The sequence below is a fragment of the Caloenas nicobarica genome, chromosome Z (assembly GCF_036013445.1).
Source record: "Caloenas nicobarica isolate bCalNic1 chromosome Z, bCalNic1.hap1, whole genome shotgun sequence".
Classification (NCBI taxonomy): domain Eukaryota; kingdom Metazoa; phylum Chordata; class Aves; order Columbiformes; family Columbidae; genus Caloenas; species Caloenas nicobarica.
Window position 1 is genome coordinate 377,280 of NC_088284.1, and position 26,732 is coordinate 404,011.

General features: G+C 52.2%; 2 protein-coding genes across 14 annotated transcripts in view; one reads left to right on the forward strand and one right to left on the reverse strand.

The window, feature by feature from the left end:
- Window positions 1–8,763: 8,763 nt before the first annotated feature.
- Window positions 8,764–13,656, reverse strand: LOC136001390 (uncharacterized protein DDB_G0290301-like). The gene is made up of 3 exons (XM_065655669.1): window positions 13,636–13,656; window positions 12,378–13,402; window positions 8,764–9,195 (listed from the first exon to the last, which is right to left on the reverse strand). Exons 1-3 carry the CDS (start codon window positions 13,654–13,656, stop codon window positions 9,108–9,110), a joined length of 1,134 nt encoding a protein of 377 aa, XP_065511741.1. The 3' UTR covers window positions 8,764–9,107.
- ZNF532 (zinc finger protein 532) overlaps window positions 13,549–26,732 on the forward strand; it is a 39,528-nt gene continuing 26,344 nt past the window's right edge. For 2 of the 13 annotated variants that reach the window (XR_010607789.1, XM_065655622.1), the window contains exons 1-2: window positions 13,550–13,717; window positions 23,869–26,228. Coding sequence is in view for 12 of the 13 variants with exons in the window: in XM_065655622.1 (XP_065511694.1) it covers window positions 13,699–13,717; window positions 23,869–26,228 (2,379 nt within the window). In the remaining variant the exon portion in view is untranslated. The other 11 variants (XM_065655615.1, XM_065655616.1, XM_065655613.1 and 8 more) reach the window with 11 other exon arrangements.

The following is a 26,732-nucleotide window of genomic DNA, read 5'->3' on the forward strand; positions in this document are numbered from 1 at the left end:
TACAGCGTGATTGCATTCATCAGGAACTGCTCTGCATTTTAACTGAGAAAGTGACAGTCACTTAAAGCAGGAAATATTGTTGCACTTGACCTTGAATATTAATCTGGCACACAAGCTGTGGCCAAGATAGCCGAGTGGCAGAGGGACTCGGGGAGAGCAACGCTGATAACGCAGCGCATCCGTATCCCCACCATCATATTTGAATCATTGAATATGAAATAGCAGAATTTGAGAAAACGAAATAAACGAGCTGGATAAAGGCTCCTGCCAAATCACATTAGGGGACATATCTGTGAAGGATACAGTGTTCAGATTATTTTGCTAATAGTCACATTACTGCTCCAAATAAATCTCTTTTCTTCAAATTAGAAACCTGAGTGTCAGAGAAGAAAGCTGTAGTGCCTCTGGTCCATTTTCCAGGTGCATTTGGGTCATTTCCCATGCCTTGCTTTACCAGGCGCTTTCAAACCACCCTGTAGCAGTGGGGCAGAGCGCTCTGCAGGGCGGCATCTCAGCCAGCAGTGAGCGCGAGCTGCGCGCCCGGTCCCCGTGCGGGCGGCCGGGGGGTCTGCCGTGGTCTGGCGCCTGCTGCTGTGCAGGGCTGTCCCGAGGGGACAAGGTGACCCCGTCCTGCGGCACCCACGCCGTCCCCGCTCCCTGCCCAGCTGCACTGCCGTGTCCTCAGAAGGACCCCTTGGCCCACGGGGAGGAAAGCTGTGGAAGGAACAACATTAAAACCAGTTTCTGTACAGTCACTTTTGAGGATACAATTCATTTGTTTTCAAAGGGAAGAAGTGCTCAGGGAGGGGACAAGAAGTGCTCCTTATTTCACGCTCCTGCGCCCACCTCTGGCCTCAGAGCCCTGTTTGTACACCAAGCCCAGGGATGGAGGTCGGGTACACTTGTGCCTGCTACGTTTGCCATGTTCTGTACTTATTTATCTTCTTACTCCACTACCCACCCTTTGTCCTCCTGGGCGCCTAGACGGATAACCTTTTAGTAATAATCTGAAATTCAAATACAAAGAATTGACTCCTGAAGTGCCCTAATATTTGAGAAAGGTTTTAAAATAAAATAGGTTTTTTCTGTGTCCCATTACTGGCCTGGCAGCTGCGTGTGTATGCTGGGTGTACTGAGAAAGGCAATATTAACAGAATGAAAAGGTCAGAGTTATATAAAAATCCTTTCGAAACTAAATAGGCCTGCCGTACTGAATTCCCCACAGATACACAGAGGTGAAGAACTGAGACCACTTGGGCTTTGGGTAGGTCAAGCTGTGTATCCGTGAATGCCCTTCAGCAACAAAAAGTCTGGTGGCCGTGGCCAGCCAGACTCAGCCCGTGCCGTGCCCAGCTCTGCCCAGCCAGGACAGCGACAAGGAGCCTCTGGGCGAGTACCCAATGTGGGAGTACCAGGGAGGCCAGTGCACCATGCAGGGGCGATAATACCTGCCCAGATCCGACCAAACGCTTGTCTGGCTCAAGCCCTGCCCTGACAAAGCCAAAACCACTGGACGAATCCTTCAAAAATATTTTTATTTGCTATAAATACATTTTTTACCCTTGCTGAAACCTTGATATTAATAATTTTCTGTGGCATGGAGTGCCACTGTTTCACTGTATGATAGATTTAAAAACCATGTGTTTTATCCGTTTTGAATGTTCTGCTCCTTGTAGGACATGGTTCCCTTGCACATCCTGAGTCCTCTGCTCCACCCGCCACAGCTGGGCCTCAGCTCGAGCTGCTGTGCGGAGGAGTGGGGTGCAGGGAGCAGGGAGCAGGGAGCAGGGTGCAGGGTGCAGGGTGCAGGGAGCAGGGTGCAGGGTGCAGGGAGCAGGGAGCAGGGTGCAGGGTGCAGGGAGCAGGGTGCAGGGAGCAGGGAGCAGGGTGCAGGGTGCAGGGAGCAGGGTGCAGGGAGCAGGGTGCAGGGAGCAGGGAGCAGGGTGCAGGGTGCAGGGAGCAGGGTACACGGGTGCAGGGAGCAGGGAGCAGGGTGCAGGGGTGCAGGCTGCAGGGTGCAGGGAGCAGGGTACACGGGTGCAGGGGTGCAGGCTGCAGGGAGCAGGGTACACGGGTGCAGGGGTGCAGGCTGCAGGGAGCAGGGTGCAGGGGTGCAGGCTGCAGGGTGCAGGGAGCAGGGTACACGGGTGCAGGGGTGCAGGCTGCAGGGAGCAGGGTGCAGGGGTGCAGGCTGCAGGCTGCAGGGAGCAGGGTACACGGGTGCAGGGGTGCAGGGGTGCAGGGGTGCAGGCTGCAGGGAGCAGGGTACACGGGTGCAGGGGTGCAGGGTGCAGGGAGCAGGGTACACGGGTGCAGGGGTGCAGGGTGCAGGGGTGCAGGGGTGCAGGCTGCAGGGGTGCAGGAGTGCAGGCTGCAGGGTGCAGGGAGCAGGGTAGACGGGTGCAGGGGTGCAGGGCTGCAGGGGTGCAGGAGTGCAGGCTGCAGGGTGCAGGGAGCAGGGTACACGGGTGCAGGGGTGCAGGGGTGCAGGCTGCAGGGAGCAGGGTACACGGGTGCAGGGGTGCACGGGTGCAGGGGTGCAGGCTGCAGGGAGCAGGGTACACGGGTGCAGGGGTGCAGGGTGCAGGGAGCAGGGTACACGGGTGCAGGGGTGCAGGGTGCAGGGGTGCAGGGGTGCAGGCTGCAGGGGTGCAGGAGTGCAGGCTGCAGGGTGCAGGGAGCAGGGTAGACGGGTGCAGGGGTGCAGGGCTGCAGGGGTGCAGGAGTGCAGGCTGCAGGGTGCAGGGAGCAGGGTACACGGGTGCAGGGGTGCAGGGGTGCAGGCTGCAGGGAGCAGGGTACACGGGTGCAGGGGTGCAGGCTGCAGGGAGCAGGGTGCAGGGGTGTGTGCTCTCGCTCGCCCTCCTCGCGCCCCAGCCCGCCGTCCCGCATTGCTTTCCCCGGCGGGGCGTTCTGGCTCCTGCTGTGCTGATTGCGCAGGACGAGGCAGCTCTGCCCGACCCAGTGTCCCACTTCTCCTGCTCATTGTTCCTCCCCGCCAGCCTCAAAGCCTTTCTCAAGGGCATTTTTATTGCTGGCAAATGGAATATTTTGGAAAGCGTCTCAGTGTGGCCCTGTGCACAATGCGGCCGGCCAGCTCCATGCTGCCTCACTGGGCTATTGTGACCTCCCATGCTGTCATTTTCTGTTCCTTTCCCACTGATAAGTGAGCGTGTGTCCCCAAGAAGATGCATTCAAAACTTCAAGTGGTTGTTCTTCTTTTCCACACATACTAGTGTCTCGGTGACTCGTTTCTGTGCCGTTTCCCAAAGACCTCACGTACGCAGGTCCCTGAGACAACCCGAGCTGGGCAGCGTGTCAGCTGCCCCGGGTGACCCAGCACCCACTCAGTGCTCGACATTCACCGCCAGCCCTTACAAACTGCAGCAAAACGTCCGTACACCCCGAAATGTAACAGCTGAGGAGGGCTCACCACTCCTGAAAGCTTTGTTTTCATACATCGAAGGACACTTTAGTCGGTAAAGGGGTCTGAGGGGGGCACATGTTTGAGCATTTAGCACTGCCAGTGTTAACAGATATTAGCAGGTGAAAAATCAGTTTTCTTTATCCTGTGCTGGCAGGTGGGTCCGAGCCCCGTCGTGCAAGGACTGCGCTGCTGCTGCCTCCGTAGTGTGTGAGCTTCACATCTCCAGTTCCCCAGATCTTCAGTCCTGGTTTCTCAGTGTTGCTGTAACAGTTGCTGTAACTTGGGCATCAGTTTTGTTGTCAGAAGTTTATTCTTTCCTTCCTCCCATGCACCATGCAGCTGAGGGGGAGGAGAGCAAGCACCACGCAAAGCTGAGACGTTTCAGGAATAGTTTTGACAGGGAAAAAAAGAAGAGACGAAACATTTCAATAAAATCAAGATATTTTTCTTGCAGACTGTTGTTGGCATCATGTCTGTGCTTCGAGATTGTCTTAGATGTATTTCTTCATCAGTGAAAAGATGGTTTTTCTGAGAGGTGAAGGGACAAAGAGGGAAGATACCCCAGGCCTGGAAGGGTGGATTAGCCCCCACAGACAAGGGTGCAGATGCTGGAGGAGCTGATGCCCACGACAGGCTTGTAATCTCCGCACACAGCTTGCCATTAAACACAATCTAATCGGGGCGGCAGCAGGTGCACTCAGACCCATGTATTGTCGCTGGTGACAGAACAGATGCCTTACCATGGATAATGCCATCCCGCTGCATGGGAGAAACGCTCATTTGATGGGAGGTAACGAGGCCGAGTAGCAGGGAGCGGGGGCTGCTGCCGCCCACCTCCCATCCCACAGGAACGCTGTCACCGGGGACCCTTCCAGCGAGATAACTGTCCCCTCGCTGTTTCTTTCACGTGAAACAAACCCAAAGAGCCTCACGCCCTGCGTTCCGCAGCGCCAGCCCCTTCCCTGCCGCGCCCCAGCTGTGCAGCACAGACCCCACGAGTACCGAAAAACAGGGTGCACAAAGCGACCAGCCCCAGCTTGGGTGACAGTTTGCTAATCGTGCACATTTAGGGTTTTGTTTGGTAGAGATCTTTACGGCAGCAGAAAAGGAAGTTTTCAGCACAGAAAGTAGTAATCATTACACAAATTAAATGGAATTTCTATAATCCTGACTCATCCTCTGTAGTGTTTGGTGGCAATGAATCAGATGTCCTTCCTCCAGCAGGAGATACCAAGTTCCAGCACTGGAAGTCTGAGACTGCTTGAAAGACTCCCAGGCTGCGCTGGCTGCAAATCGGCAAGTTGCCTTTATTTTTATTTTTGCTTCAATTAAAGGAAGAACGTCACGTGCAGCTCAAAATCAGAAACCACAGACAGCTAAGCTGCTGCTGACATCCTCATCCCTGAGGATTGTGTTTCCTGAGGTAAACAGAAGACAAGTAGAAGATTTGCTCTTGCTGGAAACAATGCTGCACCTAACTGAGCTGCTCCCGCTGCCGACGTTTCTTAATTGGCTGCTGGCAGCTTTTGCTTAGTTCTGATGACTTGCTCAGAGTCCAGCTCTGGATGTTTGGATTCCCCTTTATCCTATTTTATTATCTGCTTATTCCATTTTATGGCGCAGGCTACGGAAAGGCAGCAGTAGAAGTGCTGCCTGGCTGCAGAGGGACAGGCACCCTGGCTGCGGTGGCTGATGGTGGCTGATGGTGGCTGATGGTGGCTGCGGTGGCTGCGGTGGCTGATGGTGGCTGATGGTGGGTGATGGTGGCTGCGGTGGCTGCGGTTGCTGCGGTGGCTGCGGTGGCTGATGGTGGCTGATGGTGGCTGCGGTGGCTGTGGTGGCTGCGGTGGCTGCGGTGGCTGATGGTGGCTGCGGTGGGTGATGGTGGCTGCGGTGGGTGATGGTGGCTGCGGTGGCTGCGGTGGCTGCGGTGGCTGATGGTGGCTGATGGTGGCTGCGGTGGCTGTGGTGGATGCGGTGGCTGCGGTGGCTGATGGTGGCTGCGGTGGCTGATGGTGGCTGCGGTGGGTGATGGTGGCTGCGGTGGCTGCGGTGGCTGCGGTGGCTGATGGTGGCTGATGGTGGCTGCAGTGGCTGATGGTGGCTGATGGTGGCTGCGGTGGCTGATGGTGGCTGCAGTGGCTGATGGTGGCTGCGGTGGCTGCGGTGGCTGCGGTGGCTGATGGTGGCTGATGGTGGCTGCGGTGGCTGTGGTGGATGCGGTGGCTGCGGTGGCTGCGGTGGCTGATGGTGGCTGACGGTGGCTGCGGTGGCTGATGGTGGCTGATGGTGGCTGATGGTGGCTGATGGTGGCTGTGGTGGCTGATGGTGGCTGCGGTGGCTGCGGTTGCTGCGGTGGCTGCGGTGGCTGATGGTGGCTGATGGTGGCTGATGGTGGCTGCGGTGGCTGACTGTGGCTGCGGTGGCTGATGGTGGCTGCGGTGGCTGATGGTGGCTGATGGTGGCTGATGGTGGCTGCGGTGGCTGATGGTGGATGCGGTGGCTGATGGTGGCTGCGGTGGCTGTGGTGGCTGCGGTGGCTGATGGTGGCTGCGGTGGCTGATGGTGGCTGCGGTGGCTGCGGTGGCTGCGGTGGCTGATGGTGGCTGCGGTGGCTGCAGTGGCTGATGGTGGCTGCGGTGGCTGATGGTGGCTGATGGTGGCTGCGGTGGCTGATTGTGGCTGCAGTGGCTGATGGTGGCTGCGGTGGCTGATTGTGGCTGCGGTGGCTGATGGTGGCCGATGGTGGCTGATGGTGGCTGCGGTGGCTGATGGTGGCTGATGGTGGCTGATGGTGGCCGCAGTGGCTGATGGTGGCTGCGGTGGCTGCGGTGGCTGATTGTGGCTGCAGTGGCTGATGGTGGCTGCGGTGGCTGATTGTGGCTGCGGTGGCTGATGGTGGCCGATGGTGGCTGATGGTGGCTGCGGTGGCTGATGGTGGCTGATGGTGGCTGATGGTGGCTGCGGTGGCTGATGGTGGCTGATGGTGGCTGATGGTGGCTGCGGTGGCTGATGGTGGCTGCGGTGGCTGATGGTGGCTGATGGTGGCTGTGGTGGCTGATGGTGGCTGATGGTGGCTGATGGTGGCTGATGGTGGCTGCGGTGGCTGATGGTGGCTGCGGTGGCTGCGGTGGCTGCGGTGGCTGATGGTGGGTGATGGTGGCTGCGGTGGCTGATGGTGGCTGATGGTGGCTGATGGTGGCTGCGGTGGCTGCGGTGGCTGCGGTGGCTGATGGTGGCTGCGGTGGCTGATGGTGGCCGATGGTGGCTGATGGTGGCTGCGGTTGCTGCGGTGGCTGATGGTGGCTGCGGTGGCTGCGGTGGCTGATGGTGGCTGCAGTGGCTGATGGTGGCTGCAGTGGCTGATGGTGGCTGATGGTGGCTGTGGTGGCTGTGGTGGCTGATGGTGGCTGATGGTGGCTGATGGTGGCTGATGGTGGCTGCAGTGGGTGATGGTGGCTGCGGTGGCTGATGGTGGCTGCGGTGGCTGATGGTGGCCGATGGTGGCTGATGGTGGCTGCGGTGGCTGATGGTGGCTGATGGTGGCTGCGGTGGCTGCGGTGGCTGATGGTGGCTGCAGTGGGTGATGGTGGCTGCGGTGGCTGATGGTGGCTGTAGTGGCTAATGGTGGCTGCGGTGGCTGCGGTGGCTGCGGTGGCTGATGGTGGCTGCGGTGGCTGCGGTGGCTGATGGTGGCTGATGGTGGCTGATGGTGGCTGCGGTGGCTGCGGTGGCTGATGGTGGCTGATGGTGGCTGCGGTGGCTGATGGTGGCTGCGGTCGCTGCAGGTGGCTGATGGTGGCTGATGGTGGCTGCGGTGGCTGCGGTGGCTGATGGTGGCTGATGGTGGCTGATGGTGGCTGCGGTGGCTGCGGTAGCTGCGGTGGCTGCGGTGGCTGATGGTGGCCGATGGTGGCCGATGGTGGCTGCGGTTGCTGCGGTGGCTGATGGTGGCTGCGGTGGCTGCGGTGGCTGCAGTGGCTGCGGTGGCTGATGGTGGCTGCAGTGGCTGATGGTGGCTGATTGTGGCTGCGGTGGCTGATGGTGGCTGCGGTGGCTGATGGTGGCTGCAGTGGCTTATGGTGGCTGCAGTGGCTGATGGTGGCTGATGGTGGCTGTGGTGGCTGTGGTGGCTGATGGTGGCTGATGGTGGCTGATGGTGGCTGCGGTGGCTGATGGTGGCTGCAGTGGCTGATGGTGGCTGCGGTGGCTGCGGTGGCTGATGGTGGTTGATGGTGGCTGATGGTGGCTGCGGTGGCTGATGGTGGCTGATGGTGGCCGCAGTGGCTGATGGTGGCTGCGGTGGCTGATGGTGGCTGATGGTGGCTGCAGTGGCTGATGGTGGCTGATGGTGGATGCGGTGGCTGCGGTGGCTGATGGTGGCTGATGGTGGCTGATGGTGGCCGCAGTGGCTGATGGTGGCTGCGGTGGCTGATGGTGGCTGCAGTGGCTGATGGTGGCTGATGGTGGATGCGGTGGCTGATGGTGGCTGATGGTGGCTGTGGTGGCTGATGGTGGCTGATGGTGGATGCGGTGGCTGCGGTGGCTGATGGTGGCTGATGGTGGCCGCAGTGGCTGATGGTGGCTGCGGTGGCTGATGGTGGCTGATGGTGGCTGCAGTGGCTGATGGTGGCTGATGGTGGATGCGGTGGCTGCAGTGGCTGATGGTGGCTGATGGTGGCTGATGGTGGCTGATGGTGGCTGATGGTGGCCGCAGTGGCTGATGGTGGCTGCGGTGGCTGATGGTGGTTGATGGTGGCCGCAGTGGCTGATGGTGGCTGCGGTGGCTGTGGTGGCTGATGGTGGCTGATGGTGGCTGATGGTGGCTGATGGTGGCTGATGGTGGCTGATGGTGGCTGCGGTCGCTGCAGGTGGCTGATGGTGGCTGATGGTGGTTGATAGTGGCTGCGGTCGCTGCAGGTGGCTGATGGTGGCTGATGGTGGCTGATGGTGGCTGCGGTCGCTGCAGGTGGCTGATGGTGGCTGATGGTGGCTGCAGTGGCTGCGGTGGCTGATGGTGGCTGATGGTGGCTGCGGTGGCTGCGGTGGCTGATGGTGGCTGATGGTGGTTGATGGTGGCTGCGGTCGCTGCAGGTGGCTGATGGTGGCTGATGGTGGCTGCGGTGGCTGCGGTGGCTGATGGTGGCTGATGGTGGTTGATGGTGGCTGCGGTCGCTGCAGGTGGCTGATGGTGGCTGATGGTGGCTGATGGTGGCTGATGGTGGCTGCGGTGGCTGATGGTGGCTGATGGTGGCTGATGGTGGCTGATGGTGGCTGCGGTGGCTGATGGTGGCTGATGGTGGCTGCGGTGGCTGATGGTGGCTGATGGTGGCTGATGGTGGCTGCGGTGGCTGATGGTGGCTGATGGTGGCTGATGGTGGCTGCGGTGGCTGTGTGTCTCAAGGCGTCACCGCAGTGCCCTCCCCGGCTGTCTGGGTGCCAGAGCGCCCGGCGGGCCCTGGTGCACCCGCAGGAACCCACCAGACAGTGTGCGGATCACGCCGTGTGTCCCAGCTGGAATGTCTCAAGCTCATTGGCACCATGAGCTCTGCTGTGTTCCCCAGCTTGGCACAGTCCTCCAACACCAGTCAAAGGCCTTCCCAAAGCACGGGTGCGCCTGTGCCAGCTGTGCCTCTGCTTGGGGCATCTAGGACAGCATCTTCTTTCACCGCTGAGTTTCTCAGTTCAGGAGAGAGAAGCATCTGAACGCACAGTGTCTGCCTCTGCTCGGGCACGGCAGCAGCGATGACCAAACCTTGCAGGGCGCACTGGTGGAGACAGACAGTGTGTACATAAATGCCCACAACTGCTAGCATTTTCTTTTCATGTGCTTTACTTCATTGCTTGAAGTGATGCCATGAGTAGTTTGGTAGGATACATACTCAACTACACACAGATTTTCTGTTCTGAGAAAATTGGAATAGATACCTCCTAAAACAAAATTTAAGTTTTGCAAAAATACTTCCTTTCCTTCTCTGGTTTTAGGATTCCAGCCTTGAGAGAAGGTGCATCCAGCGTCAAGAGCTGCCCTGTGGAAACTCCTCCTATAGCTCCTACAGGGAGTGCCTAACGAGGGCATCCCGGGTGTTCTGGGTGAGCCAGGCATCGTACATGACGTGACACTTAATGGGTATTACGGTGAAAAATCATCTCCCAGCCCTGCGTCTCAATTCAGCTCTATCCTTTCACTCACAGTGCTGTGTAAATGCAGGTGAACATACAACATTCAAATAGCTGTTGATAGCACCATCTGCAAAAGGCTAATGGCTCATTCATTAAGCAGTGGGAGCCAGCACAGGCACAGTCTAATCAGATATTGTATGATGAATAATTCAGAAATAATCCTCGTATACTTGAATAAATATCAGGAGAAGGAAGGAAGGAAGCAAGGAAGGAAAAAAACCCATACATATGGCACATTAAGGGAACAAGCCAGACATTTTTCAACGTCCTGGGCTGATGAGCTTTGTTGCACTGGATGTTAATCACGCAGGTGGCTAATGCTTGAAGAAAAAGCTGACTGGGAGGTTTCTGGCCCAGCATTTGGAAGGTGCTTGTGAGCGGAAAAGACTGCAGCGCTCACGGGAAAATCCATTGGCCGCACATTTTGCAACACGCACGCGGTCCTGCCGGGTAACGTGCCGGTGAGGAGGTGGTGAGATGACGGATGGGAACCCAGGTCTGGCCTCCTGCAGAGCCCTCTGCGCTGCTGGGAAACCGCGCCGACGCACTGCGATCTTTACTTCATCTTATCCCATAGAACATCCCTTTCTTTTAATAAATCTCATCTTTCTAAATGCAGTCCTAGAGCTATTAGTCTAACATATAATGGGAGACTTATTTTAATAACCAGGAAAGGAATTCTTCTTTCTGGCCAAGAAAATAGCTGGAGAATATTAATAGGAGCATCTGAAAAGGGTAAGTTGGGTTGTAAGCTGTTTTTTTAATACTGAATGCTTAAATATAGAGGTTAAACTAAAGTACCATTGCATCCTAAACAGTGCCTAAGAATAAAAATATAAGTATTCTAAAACAAGAAATGTAGGCTTCTGCTCTGCTTTTGTGGATAATATGATACAGGAAATTTTAAGGTGAACACCTAAAAAAGCAGCTGAAGTAACAGACAGTATTAAGATTTTGCCAAAAGTTCTACAGCTATTAGTCTGAAAATGAAATTTAGGATTGGAGGTATGGAACCTGTATTTTAATCTTCTGGCTTAAGCTCAGGATGTTTAACTAGCCAGGAAGGAAATGTTTTGTCATTGAGTAAAAATAACACACAACATCGGGAGAGGACAAAAAGGGCGTCATTTACTCTGACATTAAAAAATTAAATGTAAATTGACCTTGTTTTGTATTGCGTCAATCCACCTGCAAAATCACCTTTGGCCCCAGCACATCTTCAATGTGTAAAAGCTACATTTGTCACTATTTATATTTGATACAGTTAAAATGGATTCCTATACGGAAAGTGTGGGATGAATACACCACATTTTAGAGTTAGTTCCCACCTCTGGAAACGCCGGAGTGACCCAAACCCACCCGCTGCCTCCCCAGCAGCCGCCACACCAGCTTCATCTGCAGAGTCACAACGCTCGCGATGACTTGAGAACTAGATTTCAGATCTAAGGTCAACAGGCTAGAGACCTCCCGAAGCAAAGCAGAAGTGACACTGTAGGGACACTTGCATGGCAACTGCCTCTTATTTTGTGTGTTTGAACTAAAAAGCCACTGGGGAAGAGCTATCAGGGGAGAGGGAGCTGGGGGTCCTGGGGACAGCAGGGTGACCATGGGCCAGCACTGGCCCTTGTGGCCAGGAAGGGCAATGGGACCTGGGGGGATTAGAGGGGGGTGGTCAGTAGGTCAGAGAGGTTCTCCTGCCCCTCTGCTCTGCCCTGGTGAGGCCGCATCTGGAATATTGTGTCCAGTTCTGGGCCCCTCAGCTCCAGCAGGACAGGGAACTGCTGGAGAGAGTCCAGCGCAGCCACGAAAATGCTGAAGGGAGTGGAGCATCTCCCGTGTGAGGAAAGGCTGAGGAGCTGGGGCTCTGGAGCTGGAGAAGAGGAGACTGAGGGGTGACCTCATCGATGTTTATAAATATATAAAGGGTGGGTGTCACGAGGATGGAGCCAGGCTCTTCTCGGTGACAACCCACAGTAAGACAAGGGGCAATGGGTTCAAGCTGGAACACAAGAGGTTCCACTTAAATTTGAGAAGAAACTTCTTCTCAGTGAGTGTACCAGAACACTGGCCCAGGCTGCCCAGGGAGGTTGTGGAGTCTCCTTCTCTCAGACATTCCAACCCGCCTGGACACCTTCCTGTGTGACCTCACCTGGGTGTTCCTGCTCCGGCGGGGGATTGCACTGGATGAGCTTTCGAGGTCCCTTCCAACCCCTGACATTCTGTGTTTCTGTGATCAGCCCGGCACCACTTCTAAATGATACTTAAAATTCTCTTCATTTTATTTTTGAAAGTCAAATACTTGGGGTGACAGACTTTTTCTGCCATGGAGATGTCAAAGACACCTGGCTGCCAGGAAAACAAGTAAATCTGTCTGAAAGGCAGCACACACAAGGACCTTTATGTCACGTATAAACTGTGAAATCAACTAACATTTCAGATATTAATACAAAAGTAGCAGGAGCAGCTGCCATCTTCTTTATGCTATTATGCAAGCCAACCACAGAAATGCAACATAAGAAAACAGACTGTACTTCTCACTTTTAAAATCTAATCAGTTCTCTAGTTAATTGGGAAGAAATAGGGTGTGATAAATACTACAGGCTAATTCTACAAGTCGCTTGCAGGATGAGCCCTAGGCTTGTGTGAGCTGAAATTCATGGCGCTCCTTGAATATTAAAACTAGTGCAGAACAAAAATCCATTTGCTTTTGATATAAATCACCAAATCAATTTATGATATTCAAATTCCATAAGTTTTCTGGACTCACCGACTGCCGCGGCTGTGACGGTGCCGTTGGATGAACTGGTGCCGCTGGGTGAACTGGTGCCGCTGGATGAACTGGTGCCGCTGGGTGAACTGGTGCCGTTGGATGAACTGGTGCTGTTGGATGAACTGGTGCCGCTGGGTGAACTGGTGCCGCTGGGTGAACTGGTGCTGTTGGATGAACTGGTGCCGCTGGGTGAACTGGTGCCGCCGGGTGAACTGGTGCTGCTGGGTGAACTGGTGCCGCTGGGTGAACTGGTGCTGCCGGGTGAACTGGTGCTGCTGGGTGAACTGGTGCCGTTGGGTGAACTGGTGCCGTTGGATGAACTGGTGCCGCCGGGTGAACTGGTGCTGCTGGGTGAACTGGTGCCGTTGGATGAACTGGTGCCGCCAGGTGAACTGGTGCCGTTGGATGAACTGGTGCCGTTGGATGAACTGGTGCTGCCGGGTGAACTGGTGCCGCCGGGTGAACTGGTGCTGTTGGATGAACTGGTGCCGCCGGGTGAACTGGTGCCGCTGGGTGAACTGGTGCCGCCGGGTGAACTGGTGCCGTTGGATGAACTGGTGCCGTTGGATGAACTGGTGCCGCTGGGTGAACTGGTGCCGCCGGGTGAACTGGTGCCGTTGGATGAACTGGTGCCGTTGGATGAACTGGTGCCGCTGGGTGAACTGGTGCCGCCGGGTGAACTGGTGCCGCTGGGTGAACTGGTGCCACTGGGTGAACTGGTGCCGCTGGGTGAACTGGTGCCGTTGGATGAACTGGTGCTGCTGGGTGAACTGGTGCTGCTGGGTGAACTGGTGCCGTTGGATGAACTGGTGCCACTGGGTGAACTGGTGCCGCTGGGTGAACTGGTGCCGCCGGGTGAACTGGTGCTGTTGGATGAACTGGTGCTGCTGGGTGAACTGGTGCCGTTGGATGAACTGGTGCCGCTGGGTGAACTGGTGCCGCTGGGTGAACTGGTGCTGCCGGGGACCGTCCCGCGAGGAGCCGCGCCCGCAGCCGCGAGGGGCCTCTGTGACTCCGCTGCCCTACCAGCAGGCGTGTGAGAGGTGTTACTAGAACACCGGAATATGTGGTTATTTTCTACATAGTGTGTTAAAAAAAAAATCGTGAAGCATAACCTTGAAATAGCTGCTATATATTTAAAGCCGTCGATATGATCCAATGAAGTGATTCACATGTGGAACCTCAAATCCTGGAAATCATGCCGCACACTTGTGAAACATGCCGTCCCACGACAGAGAGGGAGGAAATTTCACACTGAAATTTCAAACGATGGCATTCCCGCCAGCTTGCTTTGCAGCAAACAAAGGCCTATTACCCAATGCAGCTTGTGACAGGAGGTAAGAGGCAGAACACCGAACGGTGTCGCGCAGGGGCCTGCCTGGTTCACGTTAACCTCTCCCGGCGCGGTGCGGCAGCAGCCACCCCGGGCAGAGCCCCGTGCTGCCGGGCTGGCAGCTCCGCCGCGGCTCCGGCCCCGCGGCCGCTCGCAGCCCCGGGCGCGCCCGACCCCCGGGGCGCCGCGCGGGGATCCGCCCCGGGAAGCGAACCCCGCGGCCGAGCTGAGAACGGGCCGTTCACCCTGTCCCGCGGGGGCTCAGAACCGAACCGCCGGGGGTGCGGCCGCGCGGGGAGCGGGGCAGGGCAGGGCCCGCGGCTCCGGGCAGCGCCTCCGGCGGGGCCGGGCCGTAGCCCGTGCCGCGGGCCCGCCGTGGAGCCCCGGGGCAGGGAGCGGCCCGGCGCCGCCCGGGCCCCGTCGGGCGGGACTCGCCGCCGGCCGCGCTCTGCGCAGCGGGAAGCCCCCCGCCGCGGGCTGCGGAGGCCGCGGCCGGCCCGCTCGGCGCTGCCCGCCCCTGGCGCAGCGCAGGGAGCCGTTTCACACCGAGCCACTCGGGAGCGTCTCCCCCATCCGTGCGAGCCGAGGCACCCCCACCCCCAGCGCCTCCGCAGCCCCGCACAGCCTCCTGCGTTATGTTCCACCATCTCTTGGCCAGGCCGCTCCGCGGGCGGCCGAGGCGGCGCGGACCGTAGCCATGCCCGCCTGACGGCCGCGGCCGCCCGCAGCAGGTGTGTTTGCATGGGGTGCGGAGCGTGCATGCGGCGGGGTCGCCCTCCTGCCGGCCCGGCTCCCGCCCGGCCTGCGCGCAGGCCCCGCCGCGGCGGAGCGGCCTGCCCGGCCGGGCCGCTGGGGCCGGGGCGCTGCGCGGGCGGCGGCTGCCGGGGCCCCGCGGCCGCTCGAGCGCCAGGGCTGCCGGGGCCGGCTCGGCGGGAGCGGCGCGGGGGTCGCTCGGCCGTGGCCCGTCCCGCCGCCTCCCCCTTCGCCCCGCTCGGCCGCTCTCCGTGCCGCCGGGGGGCCGCGGCCTCCTCTCCCCGGGCGGCCTCCGCGCAGAGCGGTGGCCCATCCCGCCCGGCGCTCGGCAGGGCCGGCCCCGGGCCCGAGGGCAGCAGCCCCGGCGGGGGGCGCGGAGGGGAGGGCGGCCCGCAGAGCCGGGCCGCGGTGAGGGAGGGCCGGCTGCGGCCGCCGCGCTGAGGACACGGGGCTGGGGCAGCGGCTCGGCATGGCCGTGCTCCCCAGACCGCGGTGGGGATGAGGGCCGTGGCGAAGCTGCCAGGCCCGAGCGCTCTGCAGGGCAGGCGGGTGGAGGGTCGCGCCCGAGGCCTGTGCCGCAGGTGCAGCCCGCAGCGGGGGGCCCCGCTGAAGAGCCGTCCCGGCAGAGCCCCGGGGATGCGGCCTGGCGCTGGGCCGCGGTAGTTACTGGTGTTACCAGTGCGAGGGTGAGTAGCCGACCCAGCAGTGGGGCGAATGACGCCTGGACTGGGGTGACGGGCAGCAGTGCAGCAGTGTGGCCCTGGCTGGCGGAGGCAGAAGGCAGAGCGGGCCCGCCGCAGGGCTGCCATGGGCGGAGTGGGTGCACGACCCCGCTCTGGAGGGGCTTTGGCCCCGCGGGGAGCGCCCACCCCGCCGGGGAGCCGGGGCGGCCTGCGAGCGGTGGCTGGGGGGCTGGCCGGGCGGGCGGCTGCGGCTGGAGGCTGGCCGGTGCCTCGAGGAGAGCTGAACGGCAAAGAAAAAAAGGAAAAAAAATAGCAGCCAAGCCGGTGCCGCGAGGAGGGGGCACAAGAACTTTAGCAGGCATCTCGCTGCTGCGGAAATGGATTTCTTGAGGGGAGGGAGGTGTACGTGGGTAATCTTTGTAGTAATGCTGTGCAGAGCCGAGACAATGCCATCCGGGCGGCCCCAGGTGCGGGCAGCAGCGGGCAGGGCGGCCGCGGAGCCCCTGGCCGGGCCGCGGGGGCCGGCGTGACGCGCCGAGCAGCCGCCCCCGGGCCGCGGGGGAGCGGGGGAGCGGCCCCGGGCTCGCGGCCCGGCTGCCGGTGCTGTGGCCGAGCCTGCCTGGTGCTGCAACAGAGATCCTGCGAGGATTTGTGTTGCGGTCTCTTTGTCAGCGCCAGCCAGGCACGCACACGCGCCCAGCTGCCGGCCGGGTTGCGGGAGGTAAGTGGGGGAGCAGGGGAGGAGCGTGTGGGGCTCTGGGGGCGCGGGGCCGGGGACCCGCGGGGCAGGGGACCCGCGGGACGGGGCTGCGGCCGCCGCGGCAGAAACGGCCCCTGCGATTCCCAGGGACTTGTTGGCAACTCAGCGAGGGTTGCCATAGCTTTTTATGTAGGGTGACCAGAACCGGCTGGAACTGGTTTGAGGCAGATCAGCTCTGAACACAATGCAGTCACTGAGCCTCTACAGTGGGATAGCTTCCTCCCTCCATGGCAGCCAAAGGCAGAGGAGCTTGCAGAAAGATACCAGCCCCAACCAGTATGTGAATGCACACTTTAGACACACAGCACTGGTATGTGGCTCATATAGTCATAAAGGCTTCTGTATGTGAATGTACATATTTGCAGTAACTGAGATTACTTTGGCTTTTCGTGCCTTTTTATGCTTAAGGAATGGGCAAGAGCTGAGATTTATGACCCTTATTAAAATATTTTTGCTTTGCAAGGGTGGGACACTGGTTATGCAGTCTATTTTAAAACTAAACTAAATAAAATTGATGGAATGATTTGTAATTGTAGTTATGCTTGTGACTGAAGAATGCTGCTTTGCATGCTGTTTTATTTACAGGGTGCTGTCTTGTGGTTTTCTTCTTTAGGAGATGTTAAGTGGGGGGGTGCTGTGCTTTTCTGTTAGGCCAAAGGGAAACAATATTGTAGAATTGTGCTTAAAAAGCATTGCAAAGATGCTGTAAGGCATACTCGTTTTCCTTGTTGTGTGGGTTTTGTGGGTTTTTTTTTTCCTTGTAGGCCTATTGATTTGGGCTGCCTTTAACCCTTTCATATTTGCAGAGGTAATGCATCTGTGGCAGTAACTGAGCACTGGCTAAAAAAACCTTTCAAAGGTCAAGGTTCACGAGGTGAGATGCGGTGTTTTGGGCATGGATGTAACAATAGCATGAAGGTACCTGTATGTGAAAAGTAAACCTGGCTCCTGATTGCACGCTTGGCACGTTAGTGAGGAGGCAATTGTTTAAGTGCTACTAAAGAAATGCTATTACCGTCCTCCAGTTTTAATAGGATTAAAGCTATTATTTGTAAAGACTTACAGATACCTTAGCTAAATACAGTATTATCACTGAAATATCTTATATCCAGATATACATTTTCTCACAATGTAGTGATGTGGAATAGGCCTCTGTGACAATCATAAATCGTGAACCACATGGCAGTGTACTGTGTGTGTTGTGTTACAGCATTACACGTTCGGAATTTGCTGTCTAATTATTTAAAGGTTGCTTGTTTGGCCATGTCTGAGGAACCCAATACTTGATTCTGAATTAAAGTCTTCAGTGTTAAACATGCCTACATAGAAAAAAACATATAAAATAAATAGCATGGATGGTGTTTCTTAAACTGTTGTAACCCAGGGAGGATTTTGCAGCAGCCAAGTGGAAAGATGTATTTTAGAGGGCTGATGGAGCTCCAGTGGGTTATTAGTGGCGTGAATTATAATATTGTGCAGTAATCAAATAAGAATAGGAAACCGGATGGGCAGTGCATCAGCTCCTGGGGGAGAACTACTTTTAACTCAGAGCAATGGATAAGGGATAGGATTCCCCCCCCAGTCTGAAAAATAAACGTATACTTAGATTTGAGCTGGCATTTGTATCTTCCAGTGAAAGCTGAAGGATTCAGAGGCGGCGGGGGGGGGAGAGAAGAAAGCAGTAATGAGTACAGCAAAGGGAAGAACAAAGGCTGTTAGAGCTTACACATTGGAACACTAAACATTTTGCCTTGGGGATTCTCTTGCTCGAGCTGTTACTTCCTATAACAGGAAATCAGCCACTCTAGAAAATTATCCAGTTTGATTTTTAAAAAATCTGACCAGTCCTGGCTGTGTTAGCTGGCTTGGTAGTCTGCAATCAAGATAAATATGGAGGCAAAACACTGACAGTGTTGTTCTGGTGTGCAATGAGGGTCTTTCCTGTGTGCTCAGCAGAATGAAGCAGACAGTTAAAAGCCCTGAGAGGCTGTGGATATTGGTAAGTTGTGTGGTGTCTGGTGACAGGCAGGGTGCCTGCATCAGAGTGACAATGAAAGGGAACCTTTTTATGTCTGACTGCAGTAGGTTACGTAAGGTGTTTAGATATTAATTGCAGAAAAGTGAAAATAGCATGCTAATGTTTAGCCTGAAATTGCAGTTTTGTGGTTTTTAAGGCAGCTGTAATGTGTTGTTTCTCAGATTTGATAGGGCAGTAAATAGCTTGCGTGGCGGAGTAAAATGCCTGACAGATCACTTTGCTGATTTCTCTTCTTATTTTTCATAATTCAGATGCAGAGGTTCTATATTTGACTATAGACATCCATAGCAAAATTATGCTCGCAAACACGAATTCTTGTTGCATGATAGGAATAGTATCTATTGCTGATGATGATGCATGTTCTTTTCCAAGTGTCAGCTAAAATTTGTATGCTACATCAGAGCACCTCCTAGGTTATTTTTTTTTCTATCCACCAGAATAGTGAGCAGTTTTAAAATTGTAAGTTCTTGAATTGTCACAAAATTCAGTGTATCTGTTTTGTTTGGATTTTTGAACACAATCTGAACACGATTCATTTTTATTTTTAGCAAAAGGAAGTTTTGAATTTGCAGGGATTTTTGTAGGTGGTGAGATGAGAAACCTGAATAGATGCTGGAGACCACAGTGTTCTTGGTGAGTTTTATTTTTTTAGTCTAATAATATTTGTAACCATTCTTCAGCAGGAGATTTTGATTTGGCTGGTAGGCCAGCTTTCCAGCAGCAAATGCTGCTTAATGCCAGAGGGTTAGTCCTCTGTATCAGCAATCGTGATCTCATTTTGCATTGAGATTGGTCTCAGGTATTTGATCTTGAGAATAAGGGCAATGATTTATTGAGTTCCAAGCCTCTTTTGAAAGAATTAACTACCTTTGGTTTTCTTAGAAGTATGAATGATGAATGTGTGTTAAAATACAAATATGCATATGGATTTCTGCGGATGTATGTTTAAAACACACACACACACACACAAACCCAGAGTTGACCCAAGTGTTTCGGGGTCTGTTTGCTGCTAGTGTTGCTCAGGCAGGCCCTGCCTGGCTTGGGTTGCTCTCACCGAAATGGTCTGCTTCTCGCTGGTTTGGAGCAAGAATTGCCACCACTGAAAAAAAAAATACATTAAAGGAAATAGGAAGGAAGCAAGTGTCATTTAGAATGTGACTGAAATTTGCTATAAATTGGGAATCTTGACATTGTATCCATTATTGTCGTACATCTGAATTATTAACTTTTTCCTGTCCCAGCCCATTTTACATATAGAAGTAGAAAATTAAGCCATTTTTATAATTAATTTTTAAGTTGAGTGCAAAAAAAATGGCATGGGGATTTACCTGTTTTTCATGAATTCTTGTCCATTTTTGGAGAAATGTAGGAAGTTGCTAAGCCCAAAGCCTTGACTGAATCCGCGGATCAGCAGCGTATGGGCAGTGGTTTGATAAGCCTCTGTAGCTGGCTCCTGTTTGGTGGTACACTCAAAAACACATTTGGAAATTGTCACAAGTGGGTGCTAAGGCAAGTGAATGCTAACTAATGGTTTAAATCTCTCTTACCATGAGAGCGGTGAAATGCTGGAACCTGTTCCCTTGAGAGGTTTTGGCGTCTTCATCTTTGGAAACACCCAAAACCGGACTGGCCAATGTCTGGAGGTTCCTGCTGTATCTGTCTGTGCTTCGAGCAGAGGAGATGAGTTCCAGAGGTCCCTCAGCTATTCTGAGATTCTGTGAAGTGCCCGTTGAAAACTATTTTGGCTAGTAAAGAATAAATCTTGAAATTCTTCTGAAACTGTCAACAGCAAGGTTGCTGCATTGAGGGAAGGAAAAATAAAAGCTAAAAATTTTAGTACTTGAAATACTGGGCTGATACTTACCCTCCAAAGCTTCTTGGAGGGGAAGGAAGGAGGAAGAAATTTGGTAGAATATTCTCTTAGAAAACCAGAAGTGCAAATTCAGGTGCCTCTTACTCATTGAGGTTTGTGCATGGAGACATTTTGGATTTTCTTTCTTTTTTTTTTTTTTCTTTGAGTGCAGACAGATACAGTGCATAGTGTTGAAATATCAGATTGCTTGGTATAAATTTTAACTCTAAACCACCGCATACTTCACAAAGATGTTTGCATAAGGACTGGCATGACCTTGTTGATACTATGGATGGTAAATGAGACCTTTCTCCTAAGAAATCAAAATGCTGCCTATTATGAAAGTTATATTTCTGGAAGCAGGAATCTGCCTGAGTTCTGCAACAGAACAAGTAAAGGGACCTTTGATAAGCAAAAAGGAACCTGTATTTTGTGTGAATGTGATTGGCGTTGCTGATTGTGGTTGAAGTGGCCTCTTCCGTATCCTACTTGCCCGTGAGTGTTTCAGACCACACTGAGTTGTGATTTGAGATGTGGTTCTCATTTCCTGAAGAAGGTTTGGTGGTTAAATTAGCATATCGCTTTTGTCTTTCAGATACTTGGTTTTCAAAGTAAATAATTAGAACTGTTAGCCACAGTTACTAATATATGTTTAATAACTAATGAACTGCTCGTAATCTGTGTATTAGGCTGATGTTTGCCTAATGTTGGGATATATATTACTGGGAGTTTGGAGATATGACTTTTCTGGGAGTTGCCAGATGATTCTTTTTTCTTGTCTTTATTAGGCTGTTGAACTTGCCCAAAATGAGTCTGGTTTGAGTGTTTACAACGGCTTAGCTTTACACCAAAAAGTACCTTTCAATCTCAGCAGCAATTTCTAGGCAGGTTGTTGTTTTGGTTTTCCTCCCATGGCACAGAACGGGCACAGGCGCAGGGCTCGAGGAGCAGTGACCAAAATTCTGTACCGTAAACCAACACGGCCTCTGTTAGTCCTGCAGAAACAGCTGTTTACTTCTAAGCCCCTTTATTTCTTTGCGTAATATTTGTGTCGTTGGATATTTGAGCCGTCCTCACATCTACACAAATAGTTGCTGTAGGACAGCAGTATTTCAGAAAGGTCTCTGGAACCCCTGATCATAGTGCAAAGCTCCCGGGTGCACTACATCTTCCAGATGTTTTCCCCTTTTTCTGGAGATCAGCCCTTGAAAATTCTCGAGTACGTCCCTAGGCTTTCCATCTCCTGTGCTACGCGGTTTTGCTCTTAAACGTACTTGGATAAAATACTGTGTAAGTGGGTCTTCATGTAGTTCATTGCCACTGCTAAAGCTTAATTCAACTCCAGTATATGGAATTAGAGCAAGTTTGAGGCTAGGAGGACTTTCTAGTTCTTTTTGAGTGTATATAATAACGGTAAAAAGACACCTCTGGACAGATGTATGATCAGAGTGCAAATAGTATCTCGAATAATGGAAAACTGTGTCAACTAAGGCTTTGTTTGTGTGGTTTTAAATGGATTTGAGATGCTTTGGTCTCTGGAATAATTTCCATTCAATTCTTACACAAACTTTCTTTGTAATTCTGATATTATGTGTGTATGAATTTTTGTATTTATTAGATAGCTGCCTTTGTAATTGTGGCCCTTTCGCAGGACCTTGAAATCCTTCAGGCAGAGGCTGGACTAAAATGCAGGCCAGCAGAACTGTGCCTAAGTGTGGTAACGGTTCCTCTGGTGCCGGAGGCGTCTGCTGCCCCGTGCGCGGGACGCGATGGGTCGCCTTCTGGTTGTGCTGCGAGAGCTGAGCTGGACTGGTTACTTGTCCAGTGTCTTTTCTTACATCTTTACGTTCATTTTATCCCACTTACTAGTTTTAAAAGCACGAGGGCTAAAAACTTACTTTTGAATAAATGGATTTAAAATTTTTCTAGTTAAATAAACAATAAAACCAGAATTACCAGCATTATGAAACAATCTTATGTCTGATAAATATGGATTATGACTATATGCTTTACAAAAGTAGTGAAGTCTTGATAATAAGCATTTACCATTATAGGCTACTATGTATTGTCCATTAAGTAAAGGAATTATGAGTTAATTAAGAGAGTAAATTAATCAGTTGCAACAGTATACTTACAATTTCTAGAGAATCACATGCTGGGTTTAGCTCTGCAGAAGGACTTGGTGTAATGAAAAGGAGTTAATTAGTTAGATAAAGCAATAAAACTATTAAATGGACCATGTAAATAATTTTCAAAACTATTACATATTTATGTGAAGGTATTATGTGAAATGCCTGTGTGTATTCCAGCGTCCTTGAGAAATGTTCTTCAGTTGCCTTTCCTAGAGTCCATGACGACTTCCAGGTAGCCAGTGCTGATGAATACGTAAGTCTTACAGATTTTTGTCAAAAAAAGGGATGATGCCATTTTAATAAGCAGCGTCTTTCTGAGGCAGTTCAAGTGCTGCCCATGTAGGTGATGATGTGTGTAAAAATACGTATTGAAACATCTGCGCATTTAGATTGGTTTTTCTTAGCATCGTTACAGCTGAATGCAGCAGCCAGCGATCCGCCTGTGTGCAGAGCTCAGGCTGGTGGGCTCAGGGCAGCAGCTGAGCTGCTGGAGGTGCGGGATGCATCTCGAGGGCAAGCGGCTCCCAGCAGCCTCCCGCGTACCTGAGCTCAGGTGTGAGGCTGGAGGGCGCCGCTGCGGTCACCGCTCCCTGGGCTGGGCCCATCGATCTGCAGACACAACACGGAGCTACACGGGACGAGTGTTTTCCAGTCCTCTAGTGCTGATCCGGAGGCAGCAGGACAGACAGGATGCTTCCTAAACGGGCGCTTTCCAACAATAACACTTACTTGGTTAAGTATCTTTTCACGTTGAATGCTGACTTTGCCCTGATAATTACTGAACAATGAAAGTATGTTACAAACAGCTCTGTCACAACAGTATCAGTCATACCTGTGCATGGTTACGAAAGAGAAGGAAAAAGTGTCTCTGCTTTCCGTAAGTGATTGTTTTAGATCTCTACAAGTGATTCCCCTGTTCACCTCTGCGTATTCTTGAAACATCTGTGGAAAAAGGCAAATGTCATAGTGGAATTTAAATCTAAAAGTATATTCAAAGTTAGTTTTTCTTTTTACACAGCATTTGTAAAGTTTCAGTTTTGAGTTACCTGTTTGGCTTGGGAATTGGAAGGAAAACACACAACAGCAGAGGCCAGTGGAGAACAAAAAGAACAGGGTCTGGAGGATGTTATCTGGGAGGGGAAAGAAAACACTAAGGATCTGGTGTTGGTTAGTCTAAAGAGGGGAAGATTGAAGGGAGACAATGGTCTTGGTAAAGTGCTGTTGGAAAGAGGATGGACAAATAGAACCACATGTAGTTCATTCAGATTGCATCACGAAAGATCCAGATTATGCAGTAGGAAACATATAACGGTGAAAATTGTGAATGACTGGAATAAATTACATTGGAGGTTGTAGAATCTCTGTGATGGGAGGTCTTTGAAGTAGGTGAGACACCTGTCAGGAATAGTGCAGGTACAGCAGGTCCTTCATTATAGCTGCGGAATAAGCATTGTGAACACTGGGAGCCACTCATTCTGTAATTCTTACAAAGCAAGTTAATTTATAGAAAACAGTGCAACAGTCTCAAACTGTTAGTAGAAATACATGAGTTTGGTAATGCAAATGTCAAGGAAAATCTAGACTTGGGAGGAATTGCAAGTGCCTCACGTTATTTTCATGAAAGTCTGGGTATCCTGCTATAATTGTGTGTGTGGGAGAGGGGACAGGAGGAAAGTCACTGACGAGGAATTTGTGCCTAGAATGAAATGACTGGGTTACATTCCGTGAAGTTGATGGATTACCGTAGCTCTTGGTGTAATAATTTGGCTGTACGCTTGCACTGGAATGCTTCTGTAATGTATAATTTCTGAAAATATTACTTCAGAAGTGAAAGAACACCTTTTTGCATGGCATATGTGAACATACGCTTATTTTTTGTAAGACTACGCTATTAGAGCCTGAAATACTGAAATGCTGGCTTTCTATTTATTTTACAGATTTGCTTACAATCAAATACATGACCATGGGGGATATGAAGACCCCAGATTTCGATGACCTTCTCGCAGCCTTTGACATACCAGACATGGTTGATCCAAAAGCAGCTATTGAATCTGGACATGATGACCATGAAAGCCACATAAAACAAAACGCTCACACAGATGAAGATTCTCATGCCCCATCATCCTCTGATGTTGGTGTGAGCGTCATTGTGAAAAATGTGCGTACTATTGATTCTTCGGAAGGAGTGGACAAGGATGGGCACCATTCCACAGGCAATGGCTTGCACAACGGCTTCCTGACGTCGTCAGCTCTTGATAGTTACAGTAAAGATGAAGGGAAGTCACTTAAAGATGATGGTTCAGCTTCTGAGACCACACTGAAGGATTCAGCTTTCAACCAGTTTAGCCCAATATCAAGTGCTGAGGAATTTGATGATGATGAAAAAATTGAGGTGGATGATCCTCTGGATAAAGAGGAGATGCGTGCAAATTTCAGAGCAAATGTCCTGGCGGGATCTGGATCTCAGCAGGAATACGACAAACTAAAGGCGCTTGGAGGGGAGCACTTGATTAAATCTGGAATCCCAGTTTCAAGTAGTATAGATAAAACTAAAGTTGCTAAACGAGAAACAGAGGCAACCTCCATGAATTTAAGTGTCTATGAGCCTTTTAAAGCTCGAAAAACAGAGGACAAATCGCTAAAAGACAATTCTGAGAAGCTTCTCGAAAACAGGGTACTTGATGGAAAACTGAGTACTGAAAAAAGTGAAACAAATCTTGCCAGCATTTCCCAGTCCAAAGCAAAGTCATCAGCAAAGCTTTCTTCATGCATTGCTGCAATCGCAGCACTGAGTGCTAAAAAGGCAGCTACAGATACCGGTAAAGATTTACAGTCCAATTCAGGAGAATCTTCTCCATTACCAAAAGACATGAGTGAAAGTCCCCGGGCTATTGAAAAATCACCTGAGTCTCAGAGTCTCATCGATGGTGCTAAAAAGCCATCTATCAAACCACCTGATAGTCCCAGAAGTGTATCAAGTGAAAACAGCAGCAAAGGGTCTCCATCTTCTCCCGCAGGGTCAACACCAGCAATTCCTAAAGTTCGCATAAAAACCATCAAGACTTCCTCTGGGGAGATCAAGAGAACTGTTACCAGAGTGTTGCCAGAGGTGGATTTGGACTCTGGGAAGAAGCCAGAGCAGACTGCTTCTATGGTCACCTCCGTGACATCTCTGCTGTCCTCACCAGCCTCTGCCCCCGTGCTTTCCTCTCCTCCTCGAGCTCCTCTGCAGTCCACAGCTGTCACCAACGCAGTTGCATCTGCGGAACTGGCTCCAAAGCAGGTCACTATCAAACCCGTGGCTACTGCCTTTCTCCCTGTTTCAGCAGTCAAAACAGCAGGTTCACAAGTTATCAATTTGAAGCTTGCTAACAATACCACAGTGAAAGCCACTGTAATATCTGCTGCCTCGGTGCAGAGTGCCAGTAGCGCTATTATAAAAGCTGCCAACGCTATCCAACAGCAGACTGTTGTGGTGCCAGCGTCAAGCCTTGCCAGTGCTAAACTTGTGCCAAAGACGGTCCATCTCGCCAACCTTAATCTTCTGCCTCAAGGTGCTCAAACCACCTCTGAACTCCGCCAAGTGCTAACGAAACCTCAGCAACAAATAAAGCAGGCAATAATTTCTGCAGCAGCCTCACAGCCTTCTAAAAAAGTGTCTCGAGTCCAGGTGGTGTCATCTCTGCAAAGTTCGGTAGTGGAAGCGTTCAACAAGGTGCTGAGCAGTGTCAATCCCGTACCAGTTTACATCCCAAACCTTAGTCCCCCCGCCAATGCCGGGATAACGTTGCCCACACGAGGGTACAAGTGTTTGGAGTGTGGTGACTCATTTGCTCTTGAGAAGAGCCTGACCCAGCATTATGACAGGCGGAGTGTGCGAATCGAAGTGACGTGTAATCACTGTACAAAGAATTTAGTTTTCTACAATAAATGCAGTCTTCTTTCGCATGCTCGTGGACACAAGGAAAAAGGCGTTGTGATGCAGTGTTCACACCTGATTTTAAAACCAGTCCCAGCAGATCAAATGATAGCATCTCCTTCAAGCAATACCGCTCTGTCTGTGCTGCAGAGCCCCGGGGGAGCTGGCACGCACGCCGTGACCAAGATACAGTCTGGCATAACGGGGACGGTGATCTCGGCCCCCGCAAGCACACCTGTCATTCCAGCCATGCCCCTGGACGAAGATCCATCCAAACTCTGTAGACATAGTCTGAAGTGTTTGGAGTGCAACGAAGTTTTCCAAGATGAGACGTCTCTTGCAACTCATTTCCAGCAGGCTGCAGACACGAGTGGACAAGTAGAGTATCATATGTTTAAATTCCAATGTTTCATCTATGGGCCTAGGAGACTTTGGATCTGTTTTTACTTTCATTTAGCTGTTAATGATCTGAACCTCCATGATTAAAAGTATAAACAAACACCACAGAAAATCTTGCAACACTCACACAGTCAATGTCAACATCTTCTAAGTAAGAGTTTTCTTAGAATTTTTCTAGGCCCCGAAGTCTGAAATTTACACTATGTATTTTTACTAGGATTTAGCATTAGCTTTCTTACCGCTGAACATTACAATACTGAAATTAATAATGGTCTTTTCTAAGAATTTCTAATTATTCTTTCTGTGCTTTGGAGTTTGGATATCCTGTGGAATCCACTTAATTGGCACCCTCATTAACTATTCAATCTGAATGACAGTTTAAGCGATTCATCCTTGATTTGTCTTCAGTTTTTATTAATTTCATGTGGCACTATAAGTGAGCTGGGCATTCCCCTTACCTGCAGGGACTCCAGGCAATGAATA

Excerpts from the sequence above, each read along its gene's own strand:
- LOC136001390 (XM_065655669.1), bottom strand. The coding sequence starts at position 13,656 with ATGCCATCGTTTGAAATTTCA. Across the intron at positions 13,403-13,635 it reads TGCCATCGTTTGAAATTTCA|GGCAGCGGAGTCACAGAGGC; the intron begins GTGTGAAATTTC and ends GCCTGCTGGTAG. Across the intron at positions 9,196-12,377 it reads CGTCACAGCCGCGGCAGTCG|TGCGCCCTGCAAGGTTTGGT; the intron begins GTGAGTCCAGAA and ends TGTCTCCACCAG.